The 17,500-nt window shown below is 46.5% G+C and overlaps 1 protein-coding gene across 2 annotated transcripts in view; it reads right to left on the reverse strand.

Moving 5' to 3' along the window:
* LOC134083170 (mannosyl-oligosaccharide 1,2-alpha-mannosidase IA) overlaps window positions 1-17,500 on the reverse strand; it is a 203,240-nt gene that overhangs the window by 100,536 nt on the left and 85,204 nt on the right. For both annotated transcript variants that reach the window (XM_062539351.1, XM_062539352.1), the window contains exon 2: window positions 6,026-6,122. In XM_062539351.1, coding sequence (XP_062395335.1) covers window positions 6,026-6,122 — 97 coding nt within the window. The remainder of the gene's footprint in view (window positions 1-6,025; window positions 6,123-17,500) is intronic.

Genomic DNA, 17,500 nt, shown 5'->3' on the forward strand with positions numbered 1-17,500 from the left:
CCACGTTATCACAAAAGGAGCCGCAGGCTTCGCAAAATCCCGCCGTCACCAAGCGCGGCACAAAGGGGCCGCCGCTGGAGAAATCAGTCTCTTTTCAAAAGAGCCATTATCATGTTTGAGCCGCTCAAGGACTCCTCTTCAATTACGTCGCAGTGATACGGTACTCATCATAATCATCATCATCATCATCGTCGTCGTCGCCGTCATCATCATCATCCTCAGTCATCTCATGAAACGATGGACGTAGTGGCAGTCGTAACATAGCAGAAAATCTCTTGCTTATTACTGTAGTGTACAGAAATGTACAGAAAATGTCTTGTTTAATAGTGTACATGTACAGAAAATGTTGTGTTTATTAGTGCACAGAAATGTACAGAAAATGTTGTGTTTATTAGTGTACAGAAATGTACAGAACATGTCTTGTTTAATAAATATGTACAGGGAATGTCTCGTTCAATAGTGTGGTAGGGAATAAAGAGGCGAACAGGCAAAACAATCACGAGTTGAGATCTGAAAGTGTGTGGAGCGGGAGCCACTTAATCTGACTGTAGGCTCTCTGAGTGATGAAACTGATAAAACTATTGTCCCCAACAAGCCTGGCAGACAAATGTCTCTCTCCCTGAATCAATGGATGTTTTGGTATCTGCCTCATGACAGCAGTATTACAAAAATAAGAATTCATTGAACAAACTAAACCAGCATTTGTTAAACATCTAAAACGATGTGTTTTTCTCAGCCACAGATTAGACTGCTGGTTTGAAAAATAAGCCTTTTTGGAAACCTACCAATCCTGCTGTTTTTTATTTTCTTTTCATGTGTAGCTTTTCCTCTTGAGTATATATTACAGGTTTAAAGAACTGTGTGCCTTCTGTGCGGCAGGCTGACTGACTCACTTTGTACAAAAATGCTTGTTTCTTCTGCCCCATATGTAGCATTTTTTCCCCCGCTAGCATTTGGTGGCAAAAGTTTTCTTCTGTGATTTGAACTGGAACTACTCTCCGCGTTCACACTGTTAATCTGCATTTGCATATTCAAATGCGGCGCTGTCGCCCACACATGGCAGACCAGAGGGCTCTCACACTCTCATCCCTGCCCCGGAGCCTCGCCTGGCCCCGTTCCACTGAGCATGTGCAAATGGGCTAACGCTACCCGGTGCTAATTAGTCGAAAGCACTGCCTTCTCCACACAAAGGCCTCATCAGTCCAACCTGCACTGCACCGGCTCTATGCACTTAACTTAGTGGAGCTAAAAGCACGGGCTCTGCTCCGCGGCTTTATGCATGAAAATACATGGCAGGTTATTAAAAAGATTGATCACGTTGTTCATTATGACTAAGGGACACTATTTCGCTTTGAGGTTTTCTTTCTTCCAAAAATGATGCTGTCCCATTGGTAGGGTATGCGTATGGTAATCATCACGTCAACTGATGTGAATTGCCACATTTGGTGCGTATCGTTAGACGCTGATACATATTTGATCGCACATCTACATATTCTAGTATCTATGGAGGTGAGGGAGAGGTGTGAAGTCAAAGAAAGGATAAAGAAAATAAATGAAAGAGAGAATGTGGATAAGCCGATATAGAGAAGGAGAGAAAACATTAATAACTGAGATGAAAGCAGTGAGGAGATAGATGAAGGAATCAGGGTGGTGCGGAAGGGAGCAATGGAGGATTCAGAGGCCTCTGTCTCTCTCTCTCTCTCTCTCTGAAGGGCCTTGGCTGGCATATGCAGGACTGAGGGAATGTTCCAGTGACTTTCAGCGCGATGACATGCTCCTCTGCGATCGGGGCTAAACGGGGATCCAATCTCCGCACATTCCCTGTTTACTCACGGGATTAAATTAAAGAACACAGCAGCCAATTTCATACCTGGCTTCCCTCCGTGCCACTTCACAGCATGGCAGCGCAGGAAAATAACACTGCGCTCCGAGGCTGATCCAGATGTTACACGCTAGCAAATAACGGGAAACTAGCAATGGCGGAGAAAAATTAGACGCATATATATACTCCAAATCGAAATGCAAAGCGAATGATATTTGCTTGTCGGATTAGTGATATTTTGCTGCTGTAAGCCGTTCTTCCTTCCTAGACCTGAAAGGGAAGGCTTCTTTTCCTGGATGGTGGGCATTATCAGCGAATGGCTGATTTCCGCGCAAGGCGCCGCGTGCAATATCAGGCTATCTGCACAGCACGTGTTTCCTCATGACTAATTGCAATGCGCCGATAAAGGCAGCAATTAAATGATAAGTATTGATGATTGATGAATGTACAGGGAAAGGTGACCCGCGTAACTGAAGGTCTCCTGCTGCCGAGTCCTGTAGCATTGACTGATGTCACTCACAGCCTTCAAAGTCCTTTAGAACATTATCACCGTGGCAACAGAATGTATAATAGAGACAGTACAAGGGAGGAGTGAGTGACAGACAGGGAAGGATGGACTTTATGCGTCTGTAATGCTAAACATGGTGGAATTTTTCGACCCTCAGTCCTCTGAGATGTTCTAGGAGAGGAGAAGAACTCTGAAGTGCTACCCTGCCTTAAAAATGCCACATCAAAAAAAGGCATGACTGACATTTCACTTTCAAATTATTTTCATCATCACCATATCAACTACCAGGACAAAAACTGTAGATCGTGGACAGTGAGCAAGCTAAAGTTTTCTTTGCTCTTATTTGGGAGGTCTGCAAAAAAGTTATCATGAATCTTATTTGTCTGTTTGACCACCCAATAACCAATGTGGAATTGGAGATCTCCTTCCGTCCATTTACATGTAGGAGGGAGGGAGCTTTATAGAGAGAGGCGGAGACACCTTAATGACAGCTAAAACTCAATGCACAAGCACAACACCGGGACCAGGTCAGGGTTGGACCTGGGGGTTGGTGGGGGCCTTTTTTAATTATGTTCTCACTGTAATAGCCTCAAATGTCAGCCGTGGTATGTTCTGTTTAGTTAGCACCAGAGGCAGAGGTATTATCAGTTGGGGAAATGCCGTGTCTCTCATAACAAGGCTGGAAGGAGGACAGCCCTGCCGGGTGATCTGGACACGCCGAACCCGATAACCTCTGACACATGGTCCACACCCTGAGGTATCACCAACGCTCTCATTTTGAATCCCAGTTAGCCCTATTCACAGAGCCACGGCCCGGGTCTGAATGGGTTGCTAGACAGCATGGGAAACTAGGAGATATGCTAAATCATTTCAGATTTCTGGAACCTTCTCTGACACACACCAATTAAACTCATGAGTGCATTCAGCTCCATGGCTGTCAGATGTAATTGAGATGGCACACTGATGGATGGGAAACAGTGTGTGTGTGTGTGTGTGCATTTGTGTGCATTTGTGTGTGTGTGTGTGTGTGTGTGTGTGTGTGTGTGTGTGTGTGTGTGTGTGTGTGTGTGTTTATGCGTGTGTGTGTGTGTGTGTGTGTGTGTGAGACAGGTGATTGGATCGGTCGGGGCTCACAGCTGGCATTAGTGTCGCACAGTCAACAGATTCTGAGCAAACTGAAATAATCAGGAGAATCACAACGGTTTTACTGCCGCTCGCTGAGCCTCCAGTGCTCTCGTGCTCTCTGTGACGTGATTTACTCACTGCTCACATCAGTGAGGGAGAAGACACACCGCAGCTCTGCTCTGAGCCAGACTGACCTGCCACTCCTGGGGGAACCAATCAGGACGGCACGCACCTGAGAGACAGCACCGCAGGTGAGCTGTGTGAGCCAAAGTCTTGACAGGACCTGGTCAGCAATCCGACCGGGATCAGATCCGTCACAGATCCGTCACAGACGCGTCCCAGACAGTGTTCTGACAGTCTGTTCCGTCTGTTCTGTTCTATCTGTCTGTTCTTTCATTTTTCAACAGCACCGTGAGAGGAACCTCACAGGGCAGGCTGTGTTGGATAATTGAGGTTTCTGATCCGACCCGTTCTAGGTGTACGGACTAGGCGCCATCTCTGGTTTGAATTGGGTTCCAGCAGGGTTTCCCCCAGAAAATTTGTTAGTTAAGGTGGTGTCTGTCCAGGGGAAGGGGGCGTCGCCGTAGCGTCCCCACCGCATCGCCGCCACTGCCCTACGATGGGGGGTCGAGACCGTTGGTTGAACTGCAGCCGAGACCGAGTGACAACGACCGAGTCTTTCAGGAAGCAAGTCTGAGTCGAGACCGAGTCTTAAAGGAGTCAAGGCCACATCAAGACCAACCAAATAAAGGGGTTTTCATAATTTACATCACCAAGGATCATATAACAGTTCAATTCCCAAAGGGTAGAGAGGGGATTGTTGGCTACAGGAGCAGTCTAGCACACACTTATCTATATAACTTCTTTTCTGATTTACTTAAAGACAAGGAGGTCATCTGAAGTAAAAAATTAGTAGGCTGTCAGCATGTTGAAAATGTTGAATTTTGACACTAATGACAGCAATATACCTGGATTTCACATTCATTGTATCAGATTTAATTGAATCAGCAACCAATTAAACATCATTAACACAATTTAGACAATATTATACCTTAAAAGTGTAAGTTTATAACTCCAATGCAGGGCCTTTTGTATCTTTCAAAACCTTTGCACTGCTCAGCATAGCACCATAGGATATATTTTAAAGCCAGTCAATATTATAATATTCTATTAAAACCAAGAATATTTGTAATGGTGGATATTTTAGAATATATCATGAAATAAAGATGAAACTGTATGAACATGTAACATTGCGACTGTAAAGTATGGTAAAGTTAGTGAATTGTGATTTAGTAGCCTAAAGCTGCAATTCTTTGATTGGAGCTGTATTTGTGCCTGTTGCTCATATAGCCTAAGAGAGCCGGAACGTTTTTAATGCTTTTAAAAACATAATTAGCGAGATCGTACCGCATTGAACGCTAATATTTGGTCACTAGCAACCAAATCTGTCATCTGTCAAATACAGTTGCATGTTCAGCTCTGAACAAAAACATTCAGGAATTATTTCTACAAAACGGAAACGTGCGTCCCGCCCGGTCGGGATGAATGAAACTGGCATGGAGACAAGAGGCTATGTTTAAAGTTCAAACTAGCCTGTGTAAACCTCAGACAATTTCAGTATTGTACGACACGTGAATGAATAGCCGTCACAAGTTGTTGTTAGCTGTAGGCTAGATGGCACAAGTGTTTGTCACAACAAATTACAAGATGCAGTGGGCTATGCATTCATAGTAGACGAGTGATTAAAAAAAAAAGATAAAGCGCTCAAAAGTGTTATGCCGCTCATCCCACACATTTGGTAGATTCAACGGAGAACCATTCCTGTGAGAGTCGTCAAATCTAGCAAGGTTTAGGCTATTTGTGTTCGCAGTCACTGAGATATGCGTGGCAGTGGCACGGTACCTGACCTGATATCAAATACTCATGCTGAATGAGCGCGTCGCCTGTGCGCATAGGCCAACTCGATTTGAAAAAGTTTCTTTTCTTTATGCGTTCTACAGAGAAGGGAGACTAGCGGCTACGGTTTGGAATGACATGGAGAAAACATGACAGAGTAATACGGCGAATATCACTATACATAATATAGTTATTTATTTATTTATTTCTTGAAGACGCTAGTTAAGGCGGCAGCCCTGTGTTGTTAAGGCGGCCGCCTTAGCAGGAAAGCGCTGCGGGAAACCCTGTCCAGTGATTGGTAAATGGACTGCATTTATATAGCGCTTTTATCGGCTTCTGCGACCACCCAAAGCGCTTTACATATCCTGCCTCACATTCACCCATTCACACACCGATGGTGGAGGCTGTCATGCAAGGCGCCAACCTGCTCATCGGGAGCACTGGGGTTAGGTGTCTTGCTCAAGGACACTTCAACAGGGTCAGGAGGAGTTGGGCCCAAACCAGCAACCTTCCAGTTACTGGACGACTCCTCTACCTCCTGAGCCACTGCCGCCCCGTTCGAGGTATACGGACTAGGCGCCATCTCTGGCTTGAATTGGGATCCAGTGATTGGGTTCTAGATGCCATGAAAGAATTCACATTTGGCACGTCTGACATGCGCTCGTGTTACTCACCGAACATGTTCCCGATGTGGCCGTTGCGGGTCAGGGGGCGGAGTTCGTTCTTGCCCCAGGCGTGGACCTTGTAGTTGTCCCAGGCGAACTTCATCATCTGAAACAACAACACACAAACAGAGAGGGCCTGTTAAAACAGGCACGCCAAAAACAACAACACAATGGCATTCAACAGCTGACTCCACACTTAAGATGCATTTCTGATCTGACATGTGTCCACCTGAACCAGGCTAGATCGTGTGACGGTCAACCTGCAGATAACGATCGGCCACGGATCAATGAAGCAAAATAAAGCGTGTAATGAAATATCGCCCTGTGTGTGTGGAAACAGCCAGAGCAGAATGATTGACAGCCGACTTTTCCCATCTAGATTCGCCAAATTCCCCGAGCAACTCCGTACCCTACAGCAGACAAATATCCCACTTGTGAAGACAGAGAGGAGAAAAGGAGGAAAGAAAAGTTCTCTTGAAGAGAAAAAAAAGCAGCGTGTTGCGGGGAGAGGGTGAAGGAGGCAGGCAGGGGAAGGGTGGGGTGGGGTGCGGGCGTGGGCGCGGGGCGCGGGGCGCGGGCTCTCTCTGAACTGTAACCATGCTGTTGCCCTTGTGACAAACTGCGGTGATGGACGGGTAGTCTACGTCAGGCAGAGGTAGACAGGCGGAAAGATTGAGAAGGGAGAAGCGAGAGACGGCAGAGCGGTGTGTGTGTGTGTGTGTGTTGAGGGGGGGGGGGAGCTGCGGGGGGAGGAAAAACAACAAGGGATTTAATCATTTTCCACGAAATGACAGCATGCACAAACTATTCATTCCTGCCTGGAGCCAATGGCAGCTATAATGAGCTAGGCTGCAGCAAGGCCATGGGTGGTTGACAGCAATCACATGAATGCTTCAGTTCATGAATAAGCACAAGGCACACTGTGCAAAAACCCATCTTTAGTCCTTAAGAGAAAGGTTTTAAAATGTGTAAGATCTTCAAGAAGCTGCTGTGCATAATAACTGTATTTTTTTAATATGTTGACATTATACAACTATGGGCTCTGACATTAGCCACTACAGTGATTAACATTACATACTGTACTTAAGGATACTGCTTTGCAGTCAGAACAGCATGGACTGTGTTTTATCAACACATATCCCACATATCCACATATCTACTAAATACTATAAATCAATGGATTCTTGCAGTTTGCCAGACACCCTTCAGAACAACATTATTTTAATGACATTAACAACGCAAATATGCCACACTTCTTTATTCACTTCACATGAACCCCCTTTTCCTGTGGTCCGTTTAGAGAGTCTCCCTTGACTATCGTAATTACACCCAGAGCTAGACCTATATCAGGTAAGAGCGATATTCTCAGAGGACCGGCAGTAAACTGGGTCACTGGGCAGGAGGTATTCTAGCTCTACAGCAGGAGATGGACGGAGCGCTGCCAAAACGTTTAAACTCTGCCAGGGTCACCTCAGGACAAAAGAAGAGCCTTCAAGTTCAATTCCAGGAAAAACACAGGTTTGACGCCACAACAGAGACCTGAGCCTGGGATGCGTCTGAAATAAGCTTTCAAAGGTATGACTACTCTGATAATATCATAATTGATTTTAGAGAATGTCTTTGACATCACTTTAAAGCCTTTTTTTTATGCCAGACTGAAAGTCGACATGTTTGAAATGGAACAACATAACAACAACAAAAGTGTGCATCAGATAGATAGATAAAAGGCATAAACACAGAGATGCTACAGTAGAGTCTGCAGTCTAGCTTCCCTCCTCTCCTTCTTTACATTTCTGAATTATGTTATCGAGATGTGAGATGTGAGCCAAGGCAGCAGAATGAGAGACTGAGCTATTTTCTGCCAATTGCACACTGGATAAAGAAAAAACACAGATAAACACACTAACTGCAAAGGTCACAGCTATCATTTCAAATTAATTCCACAGGATGCACCGACTGTTTGCATCTCTTCAATAGACTTCAAGTGTAAATAAACCGTCTTGAAGCTAAAGTTCACCGCCGGTATTTAGCAGATGCTTCTATAACCAAAGCAACACTTGCCACGGCAACTCTCAACTCCATTCAGGAACCCGAGTCATCCGATTTTCAGATGGTGACGTTTCTACTGCTCAACCACCTCAACGTGCGACAACAAATGTATCGTTTATAAAAAGCTTGTGCTATCCTTGCTTTAAGCCCCCCAAATCTTGTGGATATACGGATGGTTATTCGACAGGTGGCATAATGCTATCGCCATTTCATCCCAGAATCCATGTCATGCAAATAAATAAACAAGCTAGAAACCAAAGGCAGATGCTTCATCGAGCATCACCTCCTGTTGAGAGGCACTCCATCACTAATGTGACACACACACGACAGCTCCCCAGATGCCTCCTGATCCAACTGCAATGGTGTGTGTCGCGAGGGGCGCGCTAGACATGTGACAGTTTGAGGCTCACAGAGCTGAACTTCTCTCAACTAAATGAAAGTAGACTAAATGAGAAATTTTTTCCACACACGTATAGTGTGTGTGTGTGTGTGTGTGTGTGTGTGTGTGTGTGTGTGTGTGTGTGTGTGTGTGTGCGTGTGTGTATGTGTGTGTGTGTGTGTGTGTGTGTGTGTGTGTGTGTGTGTGTGTGTGTGTGTGTGTGCGTGTGTGTGTGCGTGTGTGTTTGTGTGTGTGTTCAATAACATACATAGAATCACTATCCCCAAGGGCCTTTGGAATAGTGATTCTGTGCATCTGATTGAACACACACACACACACACACACACACGAAGGGAGGCTTTAAAGGGCCGGCGTTCGTCTTGCTTATCGGTAACCATCACCTGAACACTGAACCACAGAGATAGAGGGAGAGAGAGCCTCACAGATCTGCTTTGTGTCTGCCATGTGTGCTACAGGTACCCAGGGGTTGTCCAACCACATGCAGATCACTAGCACCGACAACAAACAGATCGATAGCCTCGACTAGCACGTCCTCAGGCGGCGTGTTCCAGCAGCTGGGAGGAGAGCTGAGGGGAGACTAGGAGAGAGCAGCAGAGCTCCTCGCTCCTCACCGCGTGGCTCTGTCCTGACTCTGCTGTGGCTGGGGTAATCAATCGAATGCCATCCACCTCGTTAAATGCCCTGGTTGGTCCTCACGGCGGGTCAATAGCATGACCCCAAACTGTGATTAAAATGAGTCAGGGATCGACGTGGAAGCTTCGGGGGCCGATCGCTGTTGTATCAGCCGCCGCGGAAATCAAAGAGGACCACCCCTCAGCAGGTAGCATCAGGAATGCGGGCATTAGGGCCCAACGAGGCCTCTTTGGCATCCTCTTCCTCACGCAGTCGAATCAATACGGAACACAAGGTGCGCTCGAGAGAAGGTGCTAGAACAACTGAAAGCCATGAAGACGATATGGTTTAATGGCGTCCTGGCAGAAGAGAAAGACGCTATATTAATTGGCTTGATGCTGTCAATGACAGCTAAACGATGAGCAAACGCATCCCATTAGAGGAACAACCAGAACTGTGTTCTCCCTTAATGAGCAAACACACTGTCTGATCCTTCAACGATGGGAGGAAGAAGAAAAAGAAAAAAAAAAAAAACCTCAAAGCAATATCTATCTTTAGACAAGACATCAGTGACGCACAGCAATGCTATCTCGCATCAACACATCAACATCGTCATGGAGCCTCTCTGTGTGGATGTCACAATGTGTCTATGTGTGTGTGTGTGTGTGTGTGTGTGTGTGTGTGTGTGTGTGTGTGCATCTGCAAGCCTCGTATCAATCCACATCTTCACGTGGGAGGGTGTTTTAAAAAAGAGAAAGGAAAAGAAAAGAGAAAAGAAAAATAAAGACAAACAGCCTGGTGCTGACCAGCTGGGAAGGCAATATGTTCCTTGCACGGCACTCCGACGACCCCCCGCCCCCCACCCACACACACACACACACACACACACACACACACACACACACACACACACACACACACACACACACACACACACACACACACACACACACACACACACACACACACACACACACACACACACACACACACACACACACACACCCTGAGTAAATCAAAAACAAACCAGGCAGCCATTATCACCCCACTCTTCCCAGGCGTCCTCTCCTGAGCCGAGAGTGGCCAGCGGGGAGAGTGGACAGCCTGCTCATCCCTCCCACGACAGCGAGGGCCAGCCAGACTCCCCTCCAGGCAGCACAGCCATAATTACCAAGGGAGGTAATCAACTGTGGGCGCACTCACATTCAGTCATTCATGAAATATGTACTCGCTTCGTAGTACAAGAGTTCCTGAAGTAAGGCCACACACATCTCGATCTCTAGGTCTGCTCAAATGAGTGCATGAGTTAATACGTGCTCTTTCATGTTGTAGCCAATAGCTCAAGTTCAATGTCGGTGTTAATTGTGTGCACAATGTGTACTCGACCCAGTGGTGTTGGTGTTGGTAGCACAACTCTTCCAGTTCAGCTCAAGAAAAAAAAGGAATATAACGAAGGTCGATCGATTGAACTACTGTATAACACGACTGGGTTAAAGAACATCCCACGGAAAAAATTGTCCAGATGGTGACCCTGCGGTGGCACTATGCTAAACTTAACACAAACTCAGAGCTCGCCTTCATCTTTTCATTTACAGCAACCTCCCATAACCTACAGTTTTCAATTTCTTGAAGCAATAGATTGAGTGAAAATGTCAGAGAGAGAGAGAGAGAGAGAGAGAGAGAGAGAGAGAGAGAGAAAGTAGCAATATTGGCCGAGGTACTGTATCGAGAGACTGAATCACCACTTTGCCTTATCAAGACAGCCAGTAAGTGCTGGCATATGATAAGATAGCCTCACCTATAAAGTTGATTTAAACCGAACATTACAGCCAGAAACCAAATCCAAAAGGCCAAGATTTATTATGCCATTTTCTACTAATGGCCTTTTTTCAGTTGCCATTCTCTGTAAGCCCTGTTAATTCACCTCTCTATTCTGAGGGAAATGACTGAGGGGGGGGAGAAAAGGGATATAAAAAGAAAAAGAGTTCAGGACTGAGTTCTCATCTCAGTGAGTCATGGCTTTAATGATAAATATTAATGACCTCAGATGGGAAAAACATGCCTCTATTAGCGGCTAACAGGGCCGAGGTGCCAGCACCAGTGGCAGGAAGTGTTTTAGCGCTGGGGTTTCAATGGGCGCCAATGCCATGCCAACCCACTCCTCACTGGCAGCAGAAATGAAGACGTTGCTAACAGCTTTAGCACTCACTGACTAATGCCCATCCTGGTGAAATTGGAACACGAAAGCTATCAACCGTTCTGGCAGAGTAATCCAGCAAAATGTGGTTGACATTGACCTACTGTAGTCCGAATCTGTCTATTGTCTACAATGTCATGAGTTTTATCTTGGCAGTAATACAGTCTGGAGAGAATTAAAGGACTAAACGAACCGTATTGCATTTTAGCAAGCATCAACTCAGTTATGTTGTTGAAGACATTGTATCAACACGTAACAAAATGATGTAGGCTACACTTCACACATATTTCCCAACAGTCGAGCATATTATATTGTAATCCAATCTGTGTGTTGGATTATGTGATTTAAGTTGCTGCCTTTTATTGTGGTGGACTGACTTTGTTATGCGCCGAACACACTGTTATCCTCAGCGTGTCCTTTCAGAGGACCGCTGAGGCACTTCCTCTTTAATCTAAACGCACTCTCCTCTCATATAATCCATACGTAATCCTCTTTCTGTAGGTAACCGCCGCCGCTGCTATATCCCGCTCCGTCCTCCTGGCTGTGAAGCTCAGAGAGGCGACGAGAGCACCAGCTGAATTTTATTACCGGTGGCCATGAATTATTCACCCACGCCAAATGACTGGAGTCCGTCGAGACTCAGACACAGAAGTCAAGTAAACAAACAAACAGTTTTTCGGACCAAGCCAAACACACATACGCACACACACACACACACACACACACACACACCACCCCCTGCAGGATGGGACAGCTGTGCACAGTCGACTATGACAACTTCAACACACCAGCTGTGTGGAGGGAGGTAGAAATGGAGAGAGAGAGCGAGAGAGAGAGAGAGAGAGAGAGAGAGAGAGAGAGAGAGAGAGAGAGAGAGAGAGAGAGAGAGAGAGAGAGAGAGAGAGAGGGTTCAAGAGTTATGAAGGACAAAAAGAGGATGTGTTGAACCGGGAAAAGACAGTGAAAGAATAGCATATCAAGACAGAGTACATGAAACAAAAGCGTACAAGAGCCAGGGTGATCAATCAGGGTGATCAATCGGGGTGATCAATGAAAGGCAATTCCAAGATGGGTGGACAGACAGTGAGAGAGAGTCAGAAAGATAATTAGATAAAAACAAATGAGAGAGTGCAAAAGAGAGAGCAGAGAACTGACTTATCCAGGACTTAAACCTGGTTATTGATATATCTTGTTTTCTAATACAATCCCACACTAAAACCCCGGGATAAAGTATACCATACAGTGCACACAGCAGTTTCTTTTGGATTGCTCCACCTATCCCAAATATCTCAATTTCTCAGCTCCAAGATAAGTCTGGGGCTCTGTGTGATATGATATGACATGCATAAATACAAAACTGGGCCACTTCAAAATCCCAGTTATAAAAAGGGCACTGAAGTGCACGTAAACACAGTCAGATAGTGAGATACAGAGGGCAGGCAGAGAGAGAGGCAGAGAGAGACAGGGAGAGATAGATGCAGGGAGAGAGAGAGAGTTATGACAGAGAGAGAGAGGGAGAGAGAGAGTTAGGCAGGCCGGGGGTTTGGTCCAGGGGTGGGCGCACACGTGGCTCTTCAGGGCTGATTAGAGTGGAGCCCTAGTGTCCTGCACAGCGGGGCCTCTCTGAGCCCTGATATTTAATCAATAGGGCAGGCGGGAGGCAGGCGGGAGGCAGGCGGGAGGCTGCGGAGCACACCACACACTGCAAGCACTCAGCGCCACAGAGCTGACAGCCTCACACGCGCAACACACACACTTCCTCCATGCCACGCACAGCCGCTCTGAGCCAATTATCAAACTAACACTGAGCATGTGTGTGTGTGTGTGTGCGTGTGTGTGTGTGTGAGTAAGAGCAAGAGAAAGGAGGAGAAGAAAGGAATGTGTGAGAGAGATAGAAAAGAGAGGGAGTGAGAGAGAGAGTGAGATTAGTATGGAGTGATAAATGAGAAGAAAAGAGGAGACTGAAGGGTAGGTGGGTGACAGAGCATGCGCGCGTGAGAGAGAGAGAGAGAGAGAGAGAGAGAGAGAGAGAGAGAACGAGAGAGCGAGAGAGAAAGAGAGAGAGGGAGAAAAAGAGAGAGAGGGAGGGAGGGAGAGAGAGATAGATAGAGGGAGAGAAAGAGAGAATACTCATGATGAAGGGTCTGTGTCTGTCCTAATGGGACACAGATGTGGCGGAAACACACACACTGAGCTGACACATGGGGGGCTGAGAGGACGGAAGAAGAGATAGAAGAGAGAAAAGAGGAGAGGGGGCAGAAAGAGGGGAAGAAGAGAAGAGAGAGAAACGAGGAGAGGAGAGAGGGCAGAAAGAAGGGAAGAAGAGAAGAGAGAGAAAAGACGAGAGGAGAGAGGGCAAAAAGAAGGGAAGAAGAGAAGAGAGAGAAAAGACAAGAGGAGAGAGGGCAGAAAGAAGGGAAGAAGAGAGAAAAGATGAGAGGAGAGAGGGCAGAAAGAAGGGAAAAATGAAAGAGTGCCGAGATGAAAGAGGAAGAGAAAAGGCCCAGATGAATCAGATGCAGCACTAAAGCTGTAGGAGAGACTTGAGGAGATGCAGATGTGATCTCTCTCTCTCTCTCTCTCTCTCTCTCTCTCTCTCTCTCTCTCTCTCTCTCTCTCTCTCTCTCTCTCTCTCTCTCTCTCTCTCACACACACACACACACACACACACACACGCAGAGTCATCCTCCATGTCCCAGTAACCCCAAAAGCTTCATCCGAATAAATCCCCTTTAGTCCACCAGAGCAGTGCTGGCCTGTGTGCTGCACCTATACAGCACAGCCAAGGCTACTGGACACATCAGACACTGACCAGTCCATAGCAAACACCTACAGTACAGCCAAGGCTACTGGACATCAGACACTGACCAGTCCATAGCAAACACCTACAGTACAGCCAAGGCTACTGGACATCAGACACTGACCAGTCCATAGCAAAAACCTACAGTACAGTAACGCCAAGGCTACTGGACACATCAGACACTGACCAGTCAATAGTAAACACCTACAGTACAGCCAAGGCTACTGGACATCAGACACTGACCAGTCCATAGCAAAAACCTACAGTACAGTAACGCCAAGGCTACTGGACTGTGGACACATCAGACACTGACCAGTCCATAGCAAACACCTACAGTACAGTAACGCCAAGGCTACTGGACAGTGGACACATCAGACACTGACCAGTCCATAGCAAACACCTACAGTACAGCCAAGGCTACTGGACATCAGACACTGACCAGTCCATAGCAAAAACCTACAGTACAGTAACGCCAAGGCTACTGGACAGTGGACACATCAGACACTGACCAGTCCATAGCAAAAACTACAGTAACGCCAAGGCTACTGGGCATATCAGACACTGACCAGTCCATAGCAAAAACCTACAGTACAGTAACGCCAAGGCTACTGGACAGTGGACACATCAGACACTGACCAGTCCATAGCAAACACCTACAGTAACGCCAAGGCTACTGGACATATCGGACACTGACCAGTTCATAGCAAACACTAACGCCCAAGGCTACTAGACACATCAGATACTGACCAGTCCATAGCAAACACCTCAGACATTGATCAGCCATAGCAAACACCTACAGTACAGCCAAGGCTACTGGATACTGGCGTCTTCCATCAAGGGATTATTGTTTTTTTTATTATTATTATTATTAGTGCATGTTGTTGCCTGCTGCTTGTAGCCAGTTTCCTCGCCCATGTCCCTGTGATCTTGACCACATTCCTCCATCCAGGCTACTGTAGCAGCACCAGCAAGGCAGAGGACCTGCAGGACCTGCAGCAGGTCAGATGGCAGAAGCCCAATTGGGGGCTCAGGAGAACGAGCTCCCCGAGGGGCCGCCACAAATGGAACCAGACATGGCCAGTGAGCCCGTGACAAGGCCCCCATTAGGACACATGGCTGGAGGATGCCTGTGGGAGGCTGTGGCAGATGTGGGAGAGATGACAGACAGCACACACACACACACACACACACACACACACACATACACACACACACACACACGCACACACGCACACACACACACAGGCATGCACACACACACACACACACACACACACACACACACACATACACACACACACACACACACACACACACACACACACACACACACACACACACACACACTCACACATGCACACACACACACACTCACACATGCACACACACACACACACACACACACACACACACACACACACACACACACACACACACACACACAGACACACATACACGCCCTTTCTGTGTGTGTGTGCCCTACATCAGCAAGGCATTGGCTCCTGGTGTTTCACGGCTCACAGGTTCTTCCAACACCAGAGTAGCAGCAGCAGAAACAATTCCCACAATCCCCTGCTGTCTTCCTGCCTGTCTACTGGAGTGTCTGTCTGTGCGGCCTGTCCTGCAGTGCCAAATAAAAAAAAGAGAGATATCCGATACGATGCCCATCCAACTGAGACTATTCAGCACATCGCCCCACATACTGGGTAGTCTCTACTGGTGTCCACCTATCTCCACCTACTGTATGACAACCACCATGGCGACAACCAGCATTGCAGGAGATACAGAGAGAGAGAGGGCGGGAGCAAACATCCTTCATTACTCCACTTTAACCCTCTCTGGCGGGAGCTGTACAAGCCCAAAGATAATCCCGCACACAAGATTCCAGAACTGTCAGCATGCAGTTCTTCTTGTGACATCAGTCCATTCTGGGGGATGAGGATCCTGGAATTCCAAAAGATGCACAGATGGCCGGATTGGGATTGGGGCAAGTAGGCGCCTGGGACCAATCTGGAGAACCAGGAAGTAATCTGCCCCTCCTCTCCCCTCCCCTCACTTGCTCCACTTCCTCCTCCTGCCCCTCTGTCTGCAAACCACACACTCTTCATGACCAGGGACTCCTCCAACTCCCCTCCATGCTGCTCCACAGGGAGCCTGCTTCAAGGAAACGTGCACACAAAGTGTGTGTGTGTGTGTGTGTGTTTGTATGTGTGTGTGATGTCATTCATCAGTCTTTTGAAGCAATGCCTCCTTCTCTGCCCTCTCTCTATCTCTCTATCACTCTCTCTGTCTCTCTCTCGATCACTCTCTGTCTCTCTCTCTCTCTCCCTCTGTCTATCACTCTCTCACTCTCTCTGTCTCTCCCTCTCTCCATCTGTCTATCACTCTCTCTGCCTGTTTCAATCACTGTCTGGATTCCTCCATTTACATCTGCTCCGCCATTATCTGCATCCTCAGCGTCAACGATCACCTCTCTCTCTTTTACTCTCTCTCTCTCCCTCTCTCTTTCTCCTCTTTTGTTCTTCTCTGTCTACACCTCTCAGCCAGTCCTCTCTTGTTCCTCCACATCCTCTCCTCCATCCGTCCTGTCTTCCTCCTTTCCTGTCTCCGTTTTGTAGAGCTCGCTATGCTTGTCATTATCTCTGCTGTCCTTCTGTTCTACTCTCCTCTAACAAACTGTCTTCCTGCTCATTTAATACTCTGTGCTACACATAATGATAGCCTTGTGGGGGAAAACAAGTTTTATTATGTATCTATTATTTTAATATTTTTTTTTAATATTTTGTTGCCTCAAAGCTACATTTTTTTTTTTTTTAAAGAAGTAAAGGATTCACATTGTGAATTCAGTTGTTGCCCTCAGGCAATACTGTACCACTGTGCATTGGAGATCTATTTTACAAATATAAAGGACTATCACACACTATTTTCCAAATGGTGAAAAATCACAATTCACTGACACACACACACACACACACACACACACACACACACACACACATACGCAAGCGAAGTCATGCACACACACAAAAAATCTCTCTGCACCTCACTTTCTGAAAGTCTGGAAAGCAATTACTCTCAGCAGAGAAACGGTACATTACACTATCCACATTTACATGGACAGTTTTTTTTTGTCATTCCTATTAAACTATTCCAACGGAAAACATTGCTTACATGGGGTACAATATATTCCAATCAGGTGCTCTCCTTGTTTCCTACAGTACTTTCCCTTGAGAAGATACAGCAGGCAATCTGGTTGACCGTACTGTATACATGGCTGTTAAATCGTAATAGGAACAGACTGCACCACCTCTTTCATTCTGATTAAAATTCAGATCTGGCATTTATTTCATTTTTATTTAGACGAGTATCTTTATTTCGATTGAGACGCTTTTCCATTTCAAATCGGATTACACGTGTCAATATACA

This window comes from Sardina pilchardus, chromosome 6, assembly GCF_963854185.1.
Source record: "Sardina pilchardus chromosome 6, fSarPil1.1, whole genome shotgun sequence".
Taxonomy (NCBI): domain Eukaryota; kingdom Metazoa; phylum Chordata; class Actinopteri; order Clupeiformes; family Clupeidae; genus Sardina; species Sardina pilchardus.